The sequence below is a fragment of the Charadrius vociferus genome, unplaced genomic scaffold (genome assembly GCF_000708025.1).
Source record: "Charadrius vociferus isolate BGI_N301 unplaced genomic scaffold, ASM70802v2 scaffold309, whole genome shotgun sequence".
Lineage (NCBI taxonomy): Eukaryota > Metazoa > Chordata > Aves > Charadriiformes > Charadriidae > Charadrius > Charadrius vociferus.
Genome location: NW_009661370.1, coordinates 466,333 through 485,929, shown reverse-complemented (window position 1 = coordinate 485,929; position 19,597 = coordinate 466,333). Strand labels below are relative to the sequence as shown.

General features: G+C 34.8%; 1 protein-coding gene across 1 annotated transcript in view; it reads right to left on the bottom strand.

The window, feature by feature from the left end:
* RYR2 (ryanodine receptor 2 (cardiac)) overlaps positions 1-19,597 on the bottom strand; it is a 471,929-nt gene that overhangs the window by 70,562 nt on the left and 381,770 nt on the right. Inside the window, exons 67-76 of the mRNA XM_009893652.1 lie at positions 18,807-18,937; positions 16,718-17,038; positions 15,090-15,330; positions 14,591-14,678; positions 12,337-12,429; positions 11,833-12,003; positions 10,854-10,913; positions 6,486-6,620; positions 2,090-2,202; positions 390-486 (exon numbers count right to left, since the gene is read on the bottom strand). Of these exons, the coding sequence (XP_009891954.1) occupies positions 390-486; positions 2,090-2,202; positions 6,486-6,620; positions 10,854-10,913; positions 11,833-12,003; positions 12,337-12,429; positions 14,591-14,678; positions 15,090-15,330; positions 16,718-17,038; positions 18,807-18,937 (1,450 nt within the window). The remainder of the gene's footprint in view (positions 1-389; positions 487-2,089; positions 2,203-6,485; positions 6,621-10,853; positions 10,914-11,832; positions 12,004-12,336; positions 12,430-14,590; positions 14,679-15,089; positions 15,331-16,717; positions 17,039-18,806; positions 18,938-19,597) is intronic.

Below are 19,597 nucleotides of genomic sequence, written 5' to 3'. Positions count from 1 at the left end.
ATATTCTAACCTTTTGACCTAAATGGCTTTAATGTAGACTATGAGGTCTTCAAATACATAAAGGTTAACTGCAAAGAAAGAAGAGAATACACTGTTCTCCACAGGGCAGAAGATACAAGGGGAATGACAGCAACTGGCATATAATTTAGACAAAAGTTTAAAAAGCTTTATAAAAGGTTACTGAAGCCCTGAAGCAGACTGCCTGAGGGGATTCTGGAATCTCCATCACTTGAATTCTTAACACCTGGCAGAGTGACTTGGTTAGAGCATATCTCTTTGAGTAGAGATAGCTTAGATGATATCTTATGTACCTCACACAGGTATTATTATTATACAAGATTAATGTTAACCCATAATACATTCCCATGACCCTCTGCACCCAGACGTACTGCTAAGTCTTCTATCAGTTTGTCTTCAAAATAGTGTTCTTCTGTTTCAATCCATGATTTATCATAGCCTTGAAGAAAGAGATTCACGGCTCGGTGCCTAAAAAGGGACATTTAAAACAAAAGTTGTAAACTTTTAAGGAGAAGATTTGGTCAATATGAATTTCATTTAGCTTGAAGAACTGTCCAGTCATTACAACCACCATTTAAGAAGAAAGCAAAATTTCTATGGTAAAACCTGCTGAAAGCATCTTTTTTAAAAATTAAGCTTACATTAAAATGCTTCGTTCAAAACTGTGTCCCATCAAGTTGTAAAACTGATATTAAAAAGTAATAATAATGATTTTATGAACAGATAAAAAATAGAACTTTAAAGAAATTTAAACCCAGGTAAGAAAAAAAAATAATTATTTTGCCACATTAGTGAGTTTTAGTTTGAATATAACATATTTTCATAATATTTTTTTAAAAATATTAAGATAACAGCAATAGGTAACTTTGTATTGTGCTCAAATCGCATTTTTTAAATGTTCAGTATTAGACTACCATATCTAAAACAATAAAACATTTTTTCCCCAAATTCCACGAAATTAAATGGAAAGGTAAACCAATGATGATGTTTACTGTTTTTTGGTTTCTTCCTGGATGATTCGATACAAAATGGACTGTACGGCAACCAACTCTCTGTGAAGAATTTTATCAACTTAAATTTTTTTAAACAACTGCCAGTCTCATACACTGACAGGAAGAAGTATAACTAAACTATACAGGAATGCCAGTTATGTGCAGGTGACCTACTTGTTAAAGTAAGAATGGCTAGAGATGGAAATATCTTTGTTCTATTTTCAACTGTCATGGCAGCCTCATTTCAGGCTAGTACGATTCTCTTGTGCTTCCTGGGACATACTTTAAGATTCATCCTACTAACTATGATAGTAGTAATAATGCACATACTTTTGGGAACAATATTATTATGTTGAAAAGAGCAGATATAAGTGTTCTGGAAATTATTGTTAGTAATTGCATGAACAAAAACTAGATGTCCTCTTTTTCTGAATGTTCGTTCCTTCCAGAATCTCAGGATTCTGAAACTTGCTTGACTATAGATCCCATTCGCTATTAAACAAGAAAGAAGAGGAAAGGAGCCACATGAAAAGGTGTGAAATGCCTAGAGTATATGCATACATTTCTTGTCTAATAGAATGCTCTTCCCAAACGTGCAAAATAAATAGGCAAGCTTTCAGATAAATAGTTTACTTGCTGCATATTTTAGCATCTAATAATAAAGCATCTAATTTATTTAGCATCTAATAATAAAGGTAACTCCATGTTTCCAGAGCTATACCATGGCTTAGGAGGAAATTTATCCCCCAAGATGATATTACAGTGTCACTAATATGTCCATTTCTGCATTTATCTCCTATGAAAGGTGTCTACTTTTCAGAAAAGAAAACATACCAGGAGGAACAAGTGGAATAACAGCAGGAGGAGAAAACCAGAAATCAAAAATTATACTTTTTGTTATTCGTTTCAGAAGATATAAGAGAATAATTATATCTATTAAAAGAAAGTAATATACAAAGTACACTACCACGCAGTTTATCAATTACTGGTTTACATGTTTTTCTTCCTTTTGATCTCACCAAATAGCACTGTATGAACATAAATGCATTTGTGAAAGACAGAACATATATAGCTCTTACCTTGGAAGATTATACAATGGTGCCATTCTAAAGCAGGCAACCACTGCTCTTTTCCTCTGTTTAGATAGCAGCTTATGCCACACTGCTTTTTTGGACCGCTGAGGATGCTCAACCTGTTAAATAAAATACATTTATAAAAATAAACAATGTGGCAATGTTCCTACTGTCCAGGCATAGTAGTCATAACAAAAATGTGAGATAACAGATAAATCAAGTGGAAAGATAACAGAAGAATAATAGAGGGGAAAAAAGTCTTCAAGTGATCAGCCAAATTGTAGAATCAGAATTTAGAAAATAAATTTAAAAGCAAAAATCTCCCTTTCCTTGTATTATATAGACAGGCTCCTTTTTTACTTCATCCCACTTCTTATATCTTTTAGAATATTATCATAATTGACGCCATCTCTCGGGAAACCTTAACTTTAATACAAAGAATCTTCACTCTTTCTATCTTTTATATGTAACTCTTTACATATGTACAGGTAAATTATACACCTCCACATTGCCTCTGACAATACTTTTAAAGGAATTGTCTTAAATACAATTATTCTTTTATTTGTAGTATTTACCATGATCAGCTACAATGGAAAAGAATTAAAAGTGACAGGCACGGAGACTTAGTTAGGACTAAATTCCTTCCATGAAGCTGCATAGCTAGAATGAACATAAGATATTACAAAACACTTCAGCTACATTTCATAATGTTAAAGCTCCGTCTTCAGATATATTCTCTTTCTGCATCCTAGCTCTACAGTAGCATGAGATGAAATTGGGTGTGCTCCATCCTCATCTTTTGCTCTTTCAGGGTCTTTTTTTCCACCTTCCATCCTTGTTTCCATCAGAAGAAAATGACTACTGTGGTCCAGAAGAGCAACTACATGCAACAGTATACAGCCTGACTGGATAACTGGGAAATATGACTGCAGGCTGTGCTACAGATCACTCCTTTTCCACAGCTGATTCACAGTTTTTGTGATTAACTCCACAACTGCTCCATAAAGATTATATAATTTGATTTATCCTACACAACTCTTGTAGAGTTAAGGGGCTGGATCTCTTTTGTGGTGGGTTGTTTGTTTGTTTGTGGGGGTTTCGTTTGTTTCTTTTATGGACAACTGTGCTAGTGGAATGATGTCTCCTATGTCTCCCGACATCATCAAAGGAGTCAATATAAGTTAGCATCTCTATCCTGAACGACTTGGTGATTCTCCCTTATAATAAAATAAAGCATCCTATTTAAAATACGTAGTGATGATGTTTATGTAGACTCAATATTCAACCCAAACATAGTTATCCAAGAGGACTTTTATAGTTTAGTGAAATATGAAAAATTATTCAGTTAAATGATAAGCATTTAATTGAACAGACTAAAATACTGCCAACCATTTGGTGAAATGGATAATTACACTTGTAATATTAAATAGTGACATCTTAAACCAAGTTCCTTCCAAAAGATAAAATACAAGTGAAAAATATTTGTAAAGAGAAAGGATAGAAAAACATTCACTGCAAACATATTTACAGTCACAAAACAAAGTCAGAGCTAGTAATTTAGAAGTCGGGCAAACCCAAATGTGAAAGTTAGGTAATTAGTAGTTATCTGCACATCAACTATAAAACTATACTTTCCCAAAAGAAATAGCCTCGGCCTACGCAGGCAGATCTCTGAAAATAATAAAAACAAAGAAGTTAGCTGTGCATGGGAAGAAAATACACAGAATGAACTGATCTTTTCCAGTGCAATAAGGAAAGCATTCAGAGTATGTGTATATGGAAAACAGATCATATATGGAAAGCAAAGGATTACTCAAGACTATCATAAAAACGACCCAGTGCTCACATATTCATTATTTTTAAAGACATTGAATTACCCATTTCAATAACAAAAGCACCTGAGCACTTGTCTGCAGAAGGTAAGTAAAGCTGTGGGCACAAATCTTTAAAGAAACAGGTGCAAAGTACCTAGAATAAAAGCAGCCAGCATTTACTTCACTACAAGTCATTGTTTAAGGCTGATCAGAAGGATTGATCTGAAATGTCAATCTGGTATAACAATGCAAATCCATCCTGTTCTGCGCTACACCTGGACTGTATACGCTGTGAGACTGATCCTATGACAGAACATGGAAAACACAAGGATCATACCTTGGGTTTCACTCCATTGAACAATTTCTCCAAACTACACGAGCTTAACCAATTTATATACATGATGGTATAGCTAAAATGCCAGAAATCAAGAGATTGTATATCCTGTTTGAACTCAAATACTAGAGTCTGATGCTGAATTATATAACTCTGTACATGCTTATCAATTTCCTTTCAGCTCGGTTCACTGTGATAAAACCAGAGTAGACGACAAGACCTTTTTTCCCCACATTTCTAGCTTTCCTCCGCGCTTCCTTCTGCCTCGCAGCCACGCGGTATCCTTTCAAATCAACACCCATTCTCCTGTCTCTCTCTCTCTCTCTCTCACTCTAGTAGACTAACCATGATTGCCATGGATTTACTTCCACATTCTATCACTTTTTTGCTTGCTCTACACATATTCAATGACTTATAAAATTTAGTCCCTCCTCTTCATCCTTTTCTGTCAAACTGTGTAAGATTGGAAAACTTGAAGCAAGTCCATATTAAGGCTGGCAAACTATATGCAGATGAGTTGTGTGATGCAACAGCCGGGACACAGGTATTCACATCAACACACTTTGTTCATTCCAAAATCTCTGAAAGTCACTTTTAGCAATCAAGTGGTGCACAGTGAATATACAAACACTTTCACAGACCTCTCAGATTCCTATTTGACTGAATCAGTGATCTCATCACGATATGGAAACTGCCTGACACGGGGTCTGAAAACCTGTGCCAAGCTTCTGAGTGAAACCAACTTATCTAATAAGAGGACAAGAGAGCCTTGAATTCTCAAATGTACTTTGAAAAGGAAAAAAAAAAAAAAAAACAAACAAACCCTGAGTAAATTTTACATGCAGTCAGTTTATAGCCTATGGTGTAACCAGCAGCGTTCATTGCTGCCAATAGGAACACCCTTCAAGTTAACATGCTGTTTCTTCAGTGCATTTTAAAAAAGGAAGTCTAGAAAACACAGAACAAGTCTAAAGTGCAAAATACATAACAATTCAGTACGTAAAATGGGAAAACTAAATTCTCAAGTAGTTTTTCACTTGTAAAATGTACTAACATTGGGTGTTTTTTTTAATTTCAAAATTTAAAGAATTAAAAACTTAAAGATAAGTAATAGACTCTTGTCCCAAGGGGAGGAAAACATGAAAATCAAAACCAGCCAACAAACACCTAACTTCTAACATTCATTGTTGGTTGATCTATTTCAGGGGACAAGCTTAATCAGAGAGACAAAAGGCAAAATTCTATCAGTGCTAGTGGGAAGAAAGACGTAAAATAAACTACAGATTTTTTTTAATGAAAGTTACTGTAGTCCAGGTCCCATGGGAAGCTCATGTATTTATGCAAAAAATACTAGAGAAAACCATACAGCTTCATTACAGATTCTGAAATAAGTTAAAGATTCTGCTAGAACTTTCTCAGAAAAATCATTCCTCCACCCTGCTTCTACTATTTCTTGAATGCAGCAAGTAATATTTGAGCTGGCCAGGTTAACACCTTGGTTTGTGTTCACCATTGCACCAGCAAGAACAAGTCTGAGTTCACGTATGCAAGCAGATTGCTGGACTACCAAAAAATAGTCTTGCTAAAACTCCCAGATTATGAAGAATTTTCTGAATTTCAAAGACAGTTTAATTTTCTAAATGCATATATTCTTGTTCTCATTCGCACAAACTTCCATACAGGTTTTGTGAAGTTGGCATTCCTATTACAATTTTTTTAACTAGTACCTAATAAATAGCTTTCTAAAGTCACCACTAGAGGTGGTCTATCAAATCATCTGACTGACTCCACACAGCTATAATACGCAGCTTCTAACCAGACATTTATGCAGGCAGCTTTAAGTTTCTTGCTACTTCAACAATTCAAGAATCTCAACTGACGAAAAATACCTTGGAAAAAAAGGGATTTTTTTTTCAATAATTAAGTTGGTTTTTACTCACATTTCATCATCCATGGACAATTTAGTGATTCTTTCCTGCTAGCTGAAATCCACCAGAAGGAAGCTAAAACATAGGTATCACTTTCTTAGTCCTTTTCTAAATAAATGATTGTTGGAGCTGCTGCAAACACACTGTGTGATCGATATGACCATGATATTGGATTACAAAATGCAAGGCAAACCACATAAACAGTAGCCATCAAAAGAAAGAAAAAAGAATATAACATTAAATACAGAAGGTGAAAATAGAAATGACAGGATTGAATACTGTTGTTTATAATAAGAAGCAATAGAATTCAGAAAAATGTGGCTAACCTGTTCCAGGTGAAATAGTACATTAGCTATATCAAGGACTCTTTCCACAGTCTTCTCTGGATCTGAGGAATCTTCAGTCCTGTTTGGTAGATCCTTGTAAAGTGCCATCTGCCACCTAATGGCAGGATCCTCAAGCTGAAGGAGAAAGATTGTACATGTCATCAAAGCAAAATCTTCCAAACACAGCGTCCAACAGTTTAATTAGTACAAAAACTGTTTCAAAGGACAATAGAAGCACTTTATAGGGCTAACCCACATCTTTAGATGGCTAACCCATACAGCATCCACTGCATTGACTGGAAGAGCAAAACTAAAGACTGATTGCACAATGTTTCCTGAGGGCTTCCAGAGGTGCAAGTCTAATAATCATACAAAGAGCAAATGATCATGGCCCAACAAATAGCACAGGCACCAGCAATGAACATATTATTCGAGGAAAAGTAACGAATATGAGGTAGACAGACGTAACTTTGTACACTGACTTTCCAGTTATTAAAACCAAACAACAATGAAATTATTGCTCTGCTAGTTTGGATTACTTAGTTTTCAGTCATGGAAATTAGTCACATTAGTCTTATTTATGTCTAGTTTTTTCATTTTAATTTTTTCAATTGTTAGAAAATCCCGATTTTACTGATTACTAGCTAAAAAATGAAAATTTTATTTATGAAAAATGAATTCAAGAAGCATTTGCTTATTAGCCTACAAATTATAAAATACTGCATGAAGCAAAACGTTTTTTTCTTATTTTTCTCTTTACATTTCATTTTTTCCATTTCACTGGTCTGTGATTCTCTGTTTTATGATTAGTAATCTCTTTTTTAGGGTCATTTTGTCTCCCTAGTGCCTCTGCTAATCAACACACTTTGCAACCATTTTTTGTGCCAATGAAACTGAAGAAAAATGCAATGCATAATCCATTTTACTGAGAGCTGTGGCCAGTGATCATTTCAGATCATGCAATTTAGGTTTAAGTCACACTGGCCTGGATTTCTAAGAGTATTTAGGAGCCTAAACCCTACAGATTCGATTAGGGCTTAAATTCAGCACTTACTTTTTTAAAACACCTTTGTGGATCCAGATTTCAATTTGTGCCTAAGATGAGACAATAACGCTAACTCATCTCCACAAAACATCTTATGATACACAGTTTACTGAAGTTCCAGGAATGATTATAAACTTACATAGTCGCTCAATAATAGCTTATTACAACCTAGAAAGCCACATTTGACAGGCATTTCTTCCACATTTCGGCTTTTCCATTTCTTAACAACTGTCACATCCACAGTCTTTGTGTGAGCATTTGACTGGATCATCATGAATGGATAGTCCACAAAAGACTTTTTAATCACAGGTGGAGATGTCTTTTGATCTGAGGATTCCTCACATTCTATAAAGTACAGCTTTTTTGTATAGGTAGTTTTCTAAGGGTATGAGTAGTTGACATTTCAAGGTGTGAATTAGCATGGCTGGAAGGTTTTGGTGACTTGAGCTTCATCCATGTCAAAATGAATGCAAGTTTCGTCATCAATTTCTTGAAATAAAAGTCTCGGTACTGAGTAACAGCATGCAGGCATGCAAGGAAAGGAAAGACAGAAACAGGGTGAAGACAAATGTAGACAAAGATAGACAAATGCATGAAATAGACGCCACAACATTAATAGCTAAAGATTCAGAAGGATGATTCTTAAAAAGTGCAGTTTTCCAAAAAGAAAACAAGATAAATTACATTTTAGCTCTAACATAAATGACAGAACATGGTGCCTGTGAGAAGCAAAAGTCGTTAACAGAAAACACCTTTTGAAGAAAGAATATTGCTACAGTTAGAAGAAAAACAACCTTTCCGAAAAGTGGTATTTTTCCTCTGTTTGGAAAGACACCTTACACAAACACCATTTATACTGAGTTACATATTAATTCATAACATTAAATAAGAATTTAAATTTATAAGACCATTGGGCCTGCATTCCTTTTATGTCTGAGTCAATCAGACAAAAAGGGGTAGTGTATGCATATAGCTCAACGGCATCATTTTTCTTTACAAGAAACATACTTGACTCTATTGAATGTGTACTTCATTCAGTCACAATAATGACTGAATACTAATGACATCAGAGAATTACAGAATAAATTGTATTTTACTTTGTAAATAACTACAGAATTTAACTTTTACATTATAATTTTAAATAATTAAGTTATACACTTAGGTTTAATGTGAACTCTGGAATGCGTCAGTGCTAAATAATTCATGAAATTATATATTTCAAGCCACTGAGAACAAACTACTTAGCAATAGAAAACAAATTGTAATAAAGATAATAAATACAATAACAAATTAAAGTTTTCAAGTGCTAGAAATGCAGTATTTCATCTGTAGTTGAGTAACTACCTTTCACATACAGGTCAAAACCAGTGCTCTTCAAAACCAGTAAAGCAATATGTAGTTCGCTACAAAATAAAGCTAGCTACAACAGCTATTGAGCTTTATTAGCTATGTATTATGTGGTTTCCTTTCAGGATGTCATCTTCCTCTAGGAATTCATTTTACAATCAGGAAAATCCAAAGTCACTGCTGAAAAGTTTTCAACTGGAAAATCCATCAACGTATACTTTGGATTAGCTAAGATTACTTCCTTCTTTATTATCTAGGCACCGTGAAATTTCATCAATATAAGAAATTTAGAGGTACTTTTATTCTCATGTTTTATAAACAGAGGAGGTGATCCGTTGCTGAACAATAGCAAGCTTTTAATTGAAACAAAGGAAGTTTCTGAAGAGAAAGCACAGATCAAGGTATTAAGAGGTATCCTTACTCCAAGGCAACAAAGCAGTAAGACAGAAATCTCTTAATAGCAGTGTGCAAAATGTAACCCTAAAGAAACAAAACAGAAACTGAAGATGAAGTAGTTAAAGCAGGAGGAGAAGTACTAAAAAGCAGCATGAAATGCCATGCAAGACTTACAACTGCATGGCTCACAAAACGACAATATACACACACAGAAATACCTATCTTCATCATTAAGATAACATTACTGAAGTTAACACTCAAAATCACAACACATTTAAGGTTTGTATGTTCATGGCATCACACTGCTTAAGTACTGTTGCTCATGACGATCTTCATAAATGCTCTTTTCTTCCCAGTACTTTACCTATGTGGGTTTTTTTTGCTTCTCAGTATATAATAATATTCACTATATAGGGATAAGTATTTCAAGCTTCTTTTAGGGTTTAACCAAATCTTTTGTTTTCAGTAGTAAACTTCTCTATGTGCAATCCCTACAATGTAAAGCTACTGGACTTTTATTTGTAATATTTTGTGAAAAATGTCAATTCTTAGCTTCGCAAAATGATAGTATCTTCTTGTAAGCTCCCAGAAACCCCAGCCTCTGCATAATCTTGCTTGACATTGCAGTGATATACAGAAAACATAAGCTGGGAGAAAATTACTCTTCAGATATTATTCAGGAAGAACCATCCCATTACCAAGTCATTTTTAAAAAAATAACATTTATTGCCAGGCACTGAATTGTAGTGGAACCTAGACTTCTGAATGATTCTTAAGTACCCTTTCAGAAAAAAAAAAAAAAGCCAGACTTCCAACTCACATGTTTATTCTCTGGTAACCATTTAATGAATACAGGAAATACTAGTTAGTTTTTTCCTTGAGGTGAATAAAATCTGGGGCAGGGGGAGGAGGTAAACAACAATCCTAAATAAAGCAACATCCATATGTCTGATTCTATCTTCCTTCAACAAAGAAACTTAAATAATTTTATTACACTTCTATATTATAGCTTCTTCTTTGTCATTATTTGAAGCATTTATAAAACAGTTCAACTACACTGGGCCAGTTCAGGACTTTTTCCCCACGGGCTATATCTCTGGCACTAACTGGAATTAGATAAAAATCTACACTTTTCCCAAAATACTTTATTTTCCCTGGGCTGAAAAACAGGAACAAAACTGAGCAAAACAGATTTTTTTTCACTTCACAGAGGATGCCAAAGCGGCAGCTTCCTTTTCCTTTACACTTCAAACTGATACAAAGTAACTTTGAGCATTTTGCAGATTCTGTCCCAAATAACAGAAGGTAGAGTTTAAACAGTGATACATCTTGCTTCCATCTCCAATTTTTATCTTAATGGTGTGCATAGGCAGGGATTTGAAGGGCCACATGTTATTGTATATAATGCATATATAAACACATTAAAAACCTAACATTTAACAATAGATATGAACAAGTTACTTGACAGAAGAGAAAAAGAGACTACAAGTTATCCTAATCAACCAAGGCTGGTTGTCATTATATGGCACCAACGAATCCGAAGGAAGAAAAATCATACTTAAAAACTGCATATAGATTACCTTGCCCTGGAGATGAAGATTACTGCGGATTGTATCTCGTACTTCATCTTCAGTATCTTTCTGTCAACAAATTACAAATCATATACATTTGGAATAGAAAGTAATTAAGGATAGATATTGTTCATATAAATGTCAACCTTGGGCTTAGTTCAGACAACGAATAAAACCGACAATGTGGAAGGCTGAGAAAAATCTCAGTGGAAATACTGTCTTTTTGTATCAGGCCAGAGCTAGTCATCCAGAGCTCACAGGAACAAGTTCTGGATGTCATATTCATATTTTTTCTAAAGTAACGCACTACATGCAAGTCTGAATTAAAATTACTAGTACGTACATATATACATACTTTAAACAAAGTCTGATCAAATGAAACCAGTATCATGAACAGAGATTTTTTTTTTTTTCTTATCCTGACAATATAACAGAGAACACAGCCTTCTCTTATTTGATTTCTATTTCTTTTGGAGATCTTTTATTCTATATAAACATTCAGTTCAGCAGTCGGAAGGTCAAATAACCTGCTAGGGTGTATAAAGTATCATAGCTTGAGAAAGGAGTATATTCCAAATTAAAATCACATTATTGCACTGTGAGTTTACTCCTAGAGGAATTACTTTTAAAACAGTTTATCCCTACAGAAATTCTTGCATTGACATGAGGGTGATCAAAAGGAATTAGTTATGATATTGAGCATAGAACTTAGGAAACACACGGTTCTTATTTGCATTTCCAAATTCAAGCTTCATAAAATACAACTGATCATTTAGAAAATAAGGATGTCCAAAGTGAAAAGTTTTATGCCCTGAAAATGAGAACAATATATAGATTACTATCTACCATAGTCACCTATTGTGCCTTTATACCACAGAATTATAGTCTTGATTATTTGTCATGCTGTAAGAATGAGTATGGGGGAAAAAAATCAGACTTTCATTAGTAAAGTATTTTTACCTATTAGAAGTGCAAAAAGAGCACCTACCATGCTGAATCGATTTTTGGCCAGTGCAATTAGCTCTTGGTCCCCAGGAGCACAAATATTTAGGCCAATGGGAAGTAATCTCTTCAGTGCTGCCACAATGAGAGAGGTCTGCATAGAGTACCGGTCACCTTTTCTCTTCATCTTCTTCCTCTCCTGGTCAGAAACCGCTGCCTGCAGCATAAAGCAATGAAGAAAAAAATCTAATATTAAATAAAAAAAATTACACTAGCAACTTTGCACTTGTCTCTGGTTTGACAATTTCCTTACTACCTATACAGCTGCACATCCCTATCAAATGGAACTTCCCTCATATCATTGCCAATATTTTGCACTGACATCTTGAAGTTCCCCGTGTTTCTCAAGTGACTACCTTTTGATTCTCAACCCAGTGTTTTCAACAGATACTGTTTAAAAAAAAAAACAACAAAAAAGGTCCTTTTCTGAAGACTTCCTGTCTCCTTCCCCTCTGCAAAGAGAAAAATATAAAAAAAATCTTTACACTACCTTGGACATCTTAGATTTGGTGTCACTGATAAGGAAAGACATGTTGTTGATTTCATTTTGTACCACAAAGTTCTGCTCTTCCCTTTTGAAATTCTGGAAATATATAGAAGAACCCAGTTAAAAGCACTTATATGAGAAACCTATCTAAGCAAACCTTTAACAAAAACATAAATTAACTGGAAAATTGTAAAATCCACAGGAGAAGACAAGGACAGAAAAATTAATGGATGATCAGTAATGGCCTTGAATTCCAGCTTTATTTACATGGCATAACTCAGGAGGTTGTGTGTTTTGGTTTTTTTTCTATGTTAGACAGAAAGAAATGTTTCTCTGGCTATGAAACAACCATGATAAAGATCTTATTTCTCCTCTAATTCAATATACAAACATTGTCTGGGTTTTCCCTTGATAGTAAATCATCCATTCAATTTTTTCCCCACTATAAATCCCACTATATTCAGATACATAAGAAACTTTAAATAAAAGACTGAACTTAGAAATACATATGTAATTTGATAATCCAGTATCTACGTACTGTGCAACCAGTTTCTGTGCACAGCGATGTTTATAATAAAACTTACAGTCAAATTCAAGCACAAGTACACAAATAATAGGGCACCTTGTTTCCCAAACTTGAGAGAATTAAAGTTATGGCAGAAAAGAAATTTAGTATAGACAAAAGTCCATACAGAGATCCAATGCTTGAACATCTTCAGTCTCTTCCATTTTTTTTTTTCCTTTTTGTTCCAGAATTCACATGAATCATGTTTTATTTTCATTTAAGCACTATCAGTAATGGTGCCCGATTAGGTCTTAATGCAGATCTCTTGGTTCTTGCATATGAACCAGAGGAATCAGACTTGAGAACCATAGGTAATTTTTGTAGAAGTGGCATTAAGAAGAAATCCTGAACCGGTAAAATTTGTGAAATATGAAACACTATCATCGAGGAAAAAAATATTTTATTCAGAGAACTACTTATAAGACATATTTGCTACTTCCTTGCTCTTAGAATACTTATGGACTTTCCTTCATTCAAGCCAGCTACAGACCTAGGCTTAATAATTGAATTATATACCCTTAACTTTTATTAAGAAAGCCAACAGGATGCTGGGTTGCATCAACAAGGGCTTCACCAGCAGAGATTATAGAAGTCATTATCCCACTCTATTCAGTGCTTGTCAGGCCACACCTGGAATACTGTGTTCAGTTTTGGTCACTGCTACGCTAAAAAGATGCAGACAGGCTGAAGAGGGTCCAGAGAAGGGCCACAAAGATGATCAAAGGACTGGGAAAGGCTGTCCTATGAGGAAAGGCTGTCATATGAGGAAAGGCTGAAAGAACTGGGTTCAGCCTTAAGAAAAGAAGACTTAGCAGAGATCTTATCACCGTGTTCCAGTATTTAAAGGGTGGCTACAAAGAAGACGGAGACTCCCTTTTTCCAAGGAGTCACATGGAAAAGATGAGGGATAATGGGTACAAGTTAATACTGGGAAGATTCCAATTGGAAACAAGAGAAAAAATTTTCACAGCGAGAACAATAAGCCATTGGAATAATCTCCCCAGGGAAGGTGGATTCCCCAATATTGGACATTTTTAAGATTCAGTTGGACAGGGTGCTGGGCCATCGTGTCTAGACTGTGCTTTTGCCAAGAAAGGTTGGACTAGATGATCCTTAAGGTCCCTTCCAACCTGGTATTCTATGATTCTATGATTAAAGAAACATAAATCTATACTGCAGCACAAATTAAGTGACTGTAAATAGAGCTGCACATTTCCTTCAGGAAACCCTTGTTCCACTAGTCCTGCTGAGGACCTTTCCACATGACTTTTACCGTAACTCTGCCTAGAGGCTCAATTACTACTAGTTTAGTAGCCATACATCCTTGTTCTAAAAAGGCTTTGGTGGTGAAAACAACTGAGTGAAAAAAAAAAGGTAAGGACAGATCTCAATGAGCTTAATATATATTAAAAAAAACAAAAACACCTCAAAACAAAAAAAAACCCCAACAAACAAACCAGAACTTCTATGAAAAATTTCTACGATCAGTGTTACTATGCTACAAAAGACCCATCAACTCCCCTAGCTACTCAGGCATTTCAAGAGTGTCAGAAAACTGAAAGTCATAAATGCCTTCCCATCTACAGTTTCACTACTGTCATTGAATGTGTTTTTGCAAATATAATCACTAAATAATTGATCTGCCTACTAAAAAAACTAATTAAAACAGGTATTTACCAAGGAATTACTTACATGAGACTTTGACCAGTAAATGAAGACCTCAGCCACCATGCGGAACAATTCTTCCGCTTCAGGGTTGGGCTCTTTCAGCCATTTGGCCCTAAAATTTAGTAAAAGGATGGAAATGCAGATGATCCTCACTGGCTTTATGCTTTGAAATCAGTTTTCAACATTTTACAAGGATACAAGCCAACAAAACCAAGCATGCATGCTTTTAATCCTTTCTGGTAGAAGTGGCTTTTTCATGTCCTATTTCAAACCCTTAAAATCCTATTACGTTAATCCTAGGACTAATGCAACAGATTTGGATCGCACTTCTTCTTTGGTTTTCTTCTGAAAAAAGACCCCAGCTCCTCCTAAAAGTCATAAATCATCAGCTTGAGCAACTTCAAGTTTGGCAGGCTGAGCAAAAGGTACTCTAATTTAGCACTAGGCATATCGAGGGATAAGAGATGGCATCAATAAACAGGAAGATTTTATGAGATTCATTGACCTATTCCTCTCCACATACCTGTTATAGTCCACAAATCTAATCAACAAAGGGTAGAAGGCATAGAGGTCCCGTGCCAAAGTGGTGAACTCATCTAGGATGAGCAGTTCAGCCTCCGACATGTCACCTCTGCCTTCTGCTCTTAGATGTTCTTCATCCGATACAACCACTGCTGCTTTTTTCTTTAGCTTATCCATCAGTGGCAGGAAGTGTGTCTTTAAGAGCTGTGGCTTCGCTTTGCTTATGATGGGCTGGGAAAACACTATTTAAGGCAATGAATATTATAATATACACCTAGCCACAAAATATAAATAAAAACTTTTACCTTTCCCTTCTTTCTTGGATCTTATTTCCAGCTACAGTGTGAAATCCTGCCCCCATTGAAATCAGCAGAAGTTTTGCCAAGAATTAAATGTGGTCAGGATTTCACGTAGTCAATTCACTTTGTCACTACGAGGGCAGAAATTACAACTTCACAGACTAAGCTTGCAAGATCATAAAACTGGAAATGTCTCCTTACTGGCATTCTGTCAGCATATTGGTATTTGCCAGTTTTATCGAGTAACGTAGAAGTTGTTTGATGGTATCTATGGGTGGATAGCTACATAGCGCACAGAAGTTTTCTCAGCCACTGGCTCCTCTCTTGAACCTTTCTTTTTAGCTTGAGCAAAGTAGAACGGGAATGCATGCTCTAGTGATTTGCAAACCTATTGAAACAGCCTGCCTGTATTTCTTACGCACATTGGGACACTGGAAGGCTGTGTGTAGACAGAAATGGGACTGATTCAACCATCCATCAACCAGCCATTTGAGACTTGTTAGCACAAGCTTTTTGCAAATCTACTCATAAAAATGAATATGTAAATTAGCACTTCATTTGGGCCCATTAGTACAAACCCATTGGTAACATGCATTCGATTACAAAGAATTTTAGGCAGTTACCACTTTATCCTTAGAGCGCATTACATTACTAACCTCAAAAGACTGGGAATCCAGACTGATACCATGAATGAAATTACTACTACAATAAGTACTAAAAAGTCATAAGAAAGCCTAATTGAAAAACTGAATTCACAACACTGAAGTGACTTCTCCTTACCGATTGTAACACTGAAAAATAATCTTTTAAAATAAATTTTAAGGTATTATCATAATGAAGTTAATGTAAGGATTACTAAAATGACATATGCATTTCCTCATTTCATTGTAATAGAAATGTTAAAATATAGAGCTCCAAAACAATATTTTAAGGATCCAGCACTCACAGAATAGCAAGGAACTGTGTAATGCCTGCAAATGGAAACTTGTTATACAATGAAAATGGGCCAAATAACTATAGTCATTTAATTCAATATACTGCAAAATATGTATGTGCATATTCTGGGGAAAAAGAAATAGTCTAATGTACTTCTTATGTTACTTCTTAAGAGACTAAAACATACTGCTTACACTGCTCTTTCTTTATACTTAGTAGTTCTGGTTCATCAAGATCTGTATTGATTAAAAACATAAAAATGAGTGTTGTCCTACTCCAGCTTTAGCAGGGTAAATACAGAGTAATTCAGAGAGTGTGTGTATATATATAATGTACACATTCTGAATATACACACACACACTTGCTTGTTTATTTATTTATTTTTAGATCTTACCTGCTAATCTCTTCATCCAGGCTCCTTCATCAATACCAAGGTTGTTATAGATGATTTTCAATATGTTACCCAACAGAGTGTTCATGTGCTCTGACGTCAAGGCTGTGCAACACATCTCAGCCTTGTCAGGGTTGTTTTCTGGTCCATGCTCCCACCAGTGTGACATGTAACTACATAGCATAGGTAGTATTACTTCCATGATATGTGGCATTTGTGTGTAACGAATGCCAGACTCTGCCAGTTCCACAATTTCTTCCATTAACTTCACTAAGGAAGGAATATTTGGGCAAACCTCTTCTACACTAGTAGGCAAATTGAGAACTATTGGAAAAAAAAAATAAAAAATCCCAAAATCAATACACTAAGTCATGGAGGGAAAATAATTCTTTTCATTTGCTATTCTGCACAACTTTTGTTTTCTATTTACATTTAAGCCCTTCTGATCCAAGGAAAAAACCCAAACACAACAATAAAAAACAGGTACTCTCATACCATTGAGCAATAAACTGTTCACATATAAGCTTCAATAATAAAAGTTTCTATGATAAAAATAATTCCTATATGGAAGCTTCAACAATGTAATTACTATGGAATGAATTCAGAGAAATCTGATGCAGTTTGCTATATTCAAAATAAAGCTTAAATTTCAGAATTTCTTCCAACATAAGCTTTGCAGTTGAGGAAAAAAATTGACACAATGAAACATCGCTTCACAACACATCAGATGCAACCTGGAATGTTTCTATGTTAATAGAAGAAAAATATCATTGCCTGACATAATGAGTAGAGCAGATTCTGAGAAACTCATTTCTGGAAGTGAATTTCTGATTGTAAATGTTTACTTTTCAAGTTATTTGAATTATCAATTCCTTCCTCTGAAAAGGCACTGCAGTTGCCTTTATTTTTGGAGGCAGTTCCTTTCATCTACAAATAAATATCTGTAAGCACAACTGTTTGTTAGCTCTTGAATGTCTAACATCCTGAGGTACACATACAATGAGATATACAGATATCTATATATTGAAAATTTAGCCTGCAATTTGTGAATCCAAATGTTTGTACCAACAGAGTCTAAGGCTAGTCTTTTTCCAAAACCAGTCTCTTCTGCTATTTAGACCCGAATACATTTTACACAGCCATCGCAGTCATCTTGAAGCTAAATGCAATTTTGGGAAATTAATTCAAATTTCTGTTAAAAAATCAATGAAAATAAAGATGATTGTCTTTCCAGATGTATTAAAATAGCTAGAATATATACGGTAAGTAAGCATGGCTGTCGATATTTTCAAAATAAGATATTACAGCTCTTTGAAGAATAAATCTGGCATGCTCCCTTTTTCAAAAATAAAGATGAAGTTATGAATGCCATTATAAATTGGCATCTTATACACTGTCTTCTATACATATCTGTGATATAATTCACTCTCAGCATATATGAAGAGTTTGTACAGTTCTACTGTAAGTTCTATTTACTATAGGAACAAGTAGTATGTATGATCTTATTCAACTATGTTTTAGCATAAGAAACATCAAGAGATTCAGAATGGAACAAAAAGGTATATGCAAAATTAAAATACACAATGTTAACTGAAAGTATCTGTACTGTCTTATTTCAAACAAAGAAAAAACAATTTACATACTACTCTGCAGTGTATTTACTTTCTAACGGTATGTATTATGTATCTAATATAGGCAAAGCTATTTTGCTTCAATTTCAAATATGCATGTTTTAGGGAAACATATTACGTATGAAAACTGAGGAACTAAAGTTACTGATTAGAATACGTAATTTTATCATCAAAGATATAATATTTGACATACTAAAAACGTGCAAAGTCCCTTCAATAAATTTAGTCCAAAGTGGTATTTTGAGAATGGTATCTCGAAATGAAAACATTGGTATCTTTAGACATGTAAAATAATTGGTTTTACCAGACTTAGCCCATTGATTTAGGAAAGAAATCCAATCAAGACATTACAAGAAAATTCTTGCACTATAAATGTATATGCAAAAATACATGTATTAACGCAGTCAGCATTTATAGTGAAGTTGTGTTTTCATAACCATCATGTGAGTTTCTGGAAATACCTGCTCTGTCTCTTGCATTCTTGGTATTGTAAATCGAGTAGATATTATGTTTGTTCAAGTGAGTTTCCAAAAAAGCCACTGGAAAGGCACCTGAGAAAGCGGCCAAGCATTCTCCTAGTGCTGATCGTTGCCTGTGAATTAAAAAACATCGTTAAGTATACTCATCTTTCATAACTGACTATACCTCAGGGTAGTTGTATACCAGCCTTATTTTTACTCTAAAATGAGCTTACCTCAAAGAAATAAGCCACTACATTATTAGGATCAACAACACAAGAACAGGTAATAGAAACTGAAGCCCGGTGACGATCTGCTAACATGAATGAAATGTTAAGACATAAAGTGTCAAAGACAGCCTGTTTAGCTGAGAGCAAATGAGGAACACGCAGGGAAAACCCAAAGTCATCATAACAATGCCTTCTGTTCCATGACTTTCCTCTCAGCTTTACTGACTTTATAAGTTCTGCTACTAAGAAAAAGCTACACATAAATTTATTTCAGTGATATAATTTCCTTTTTCTGAGAAATAGTAATAATCAAACATTGGTCTAGCATGAAAGTCAAGTTCTTTACAGAGTGGAAAATCACTTCAACTGATCAGTAACTCGGGAAGTTTTGCACAAAAACATTGCCCTAATCTCTTCAAATGTATGATAACATTTATTTGGTAATAAAAATTCCTTAATTGTCTCAGAATTGTAAAAAGTCCATCTCTACAAAGAAGTAAGTGATCCCCTGTCATTTCACTTGGGTCTTTCATGGGAACTTTAAAAATATTCTTTCTGACTTCC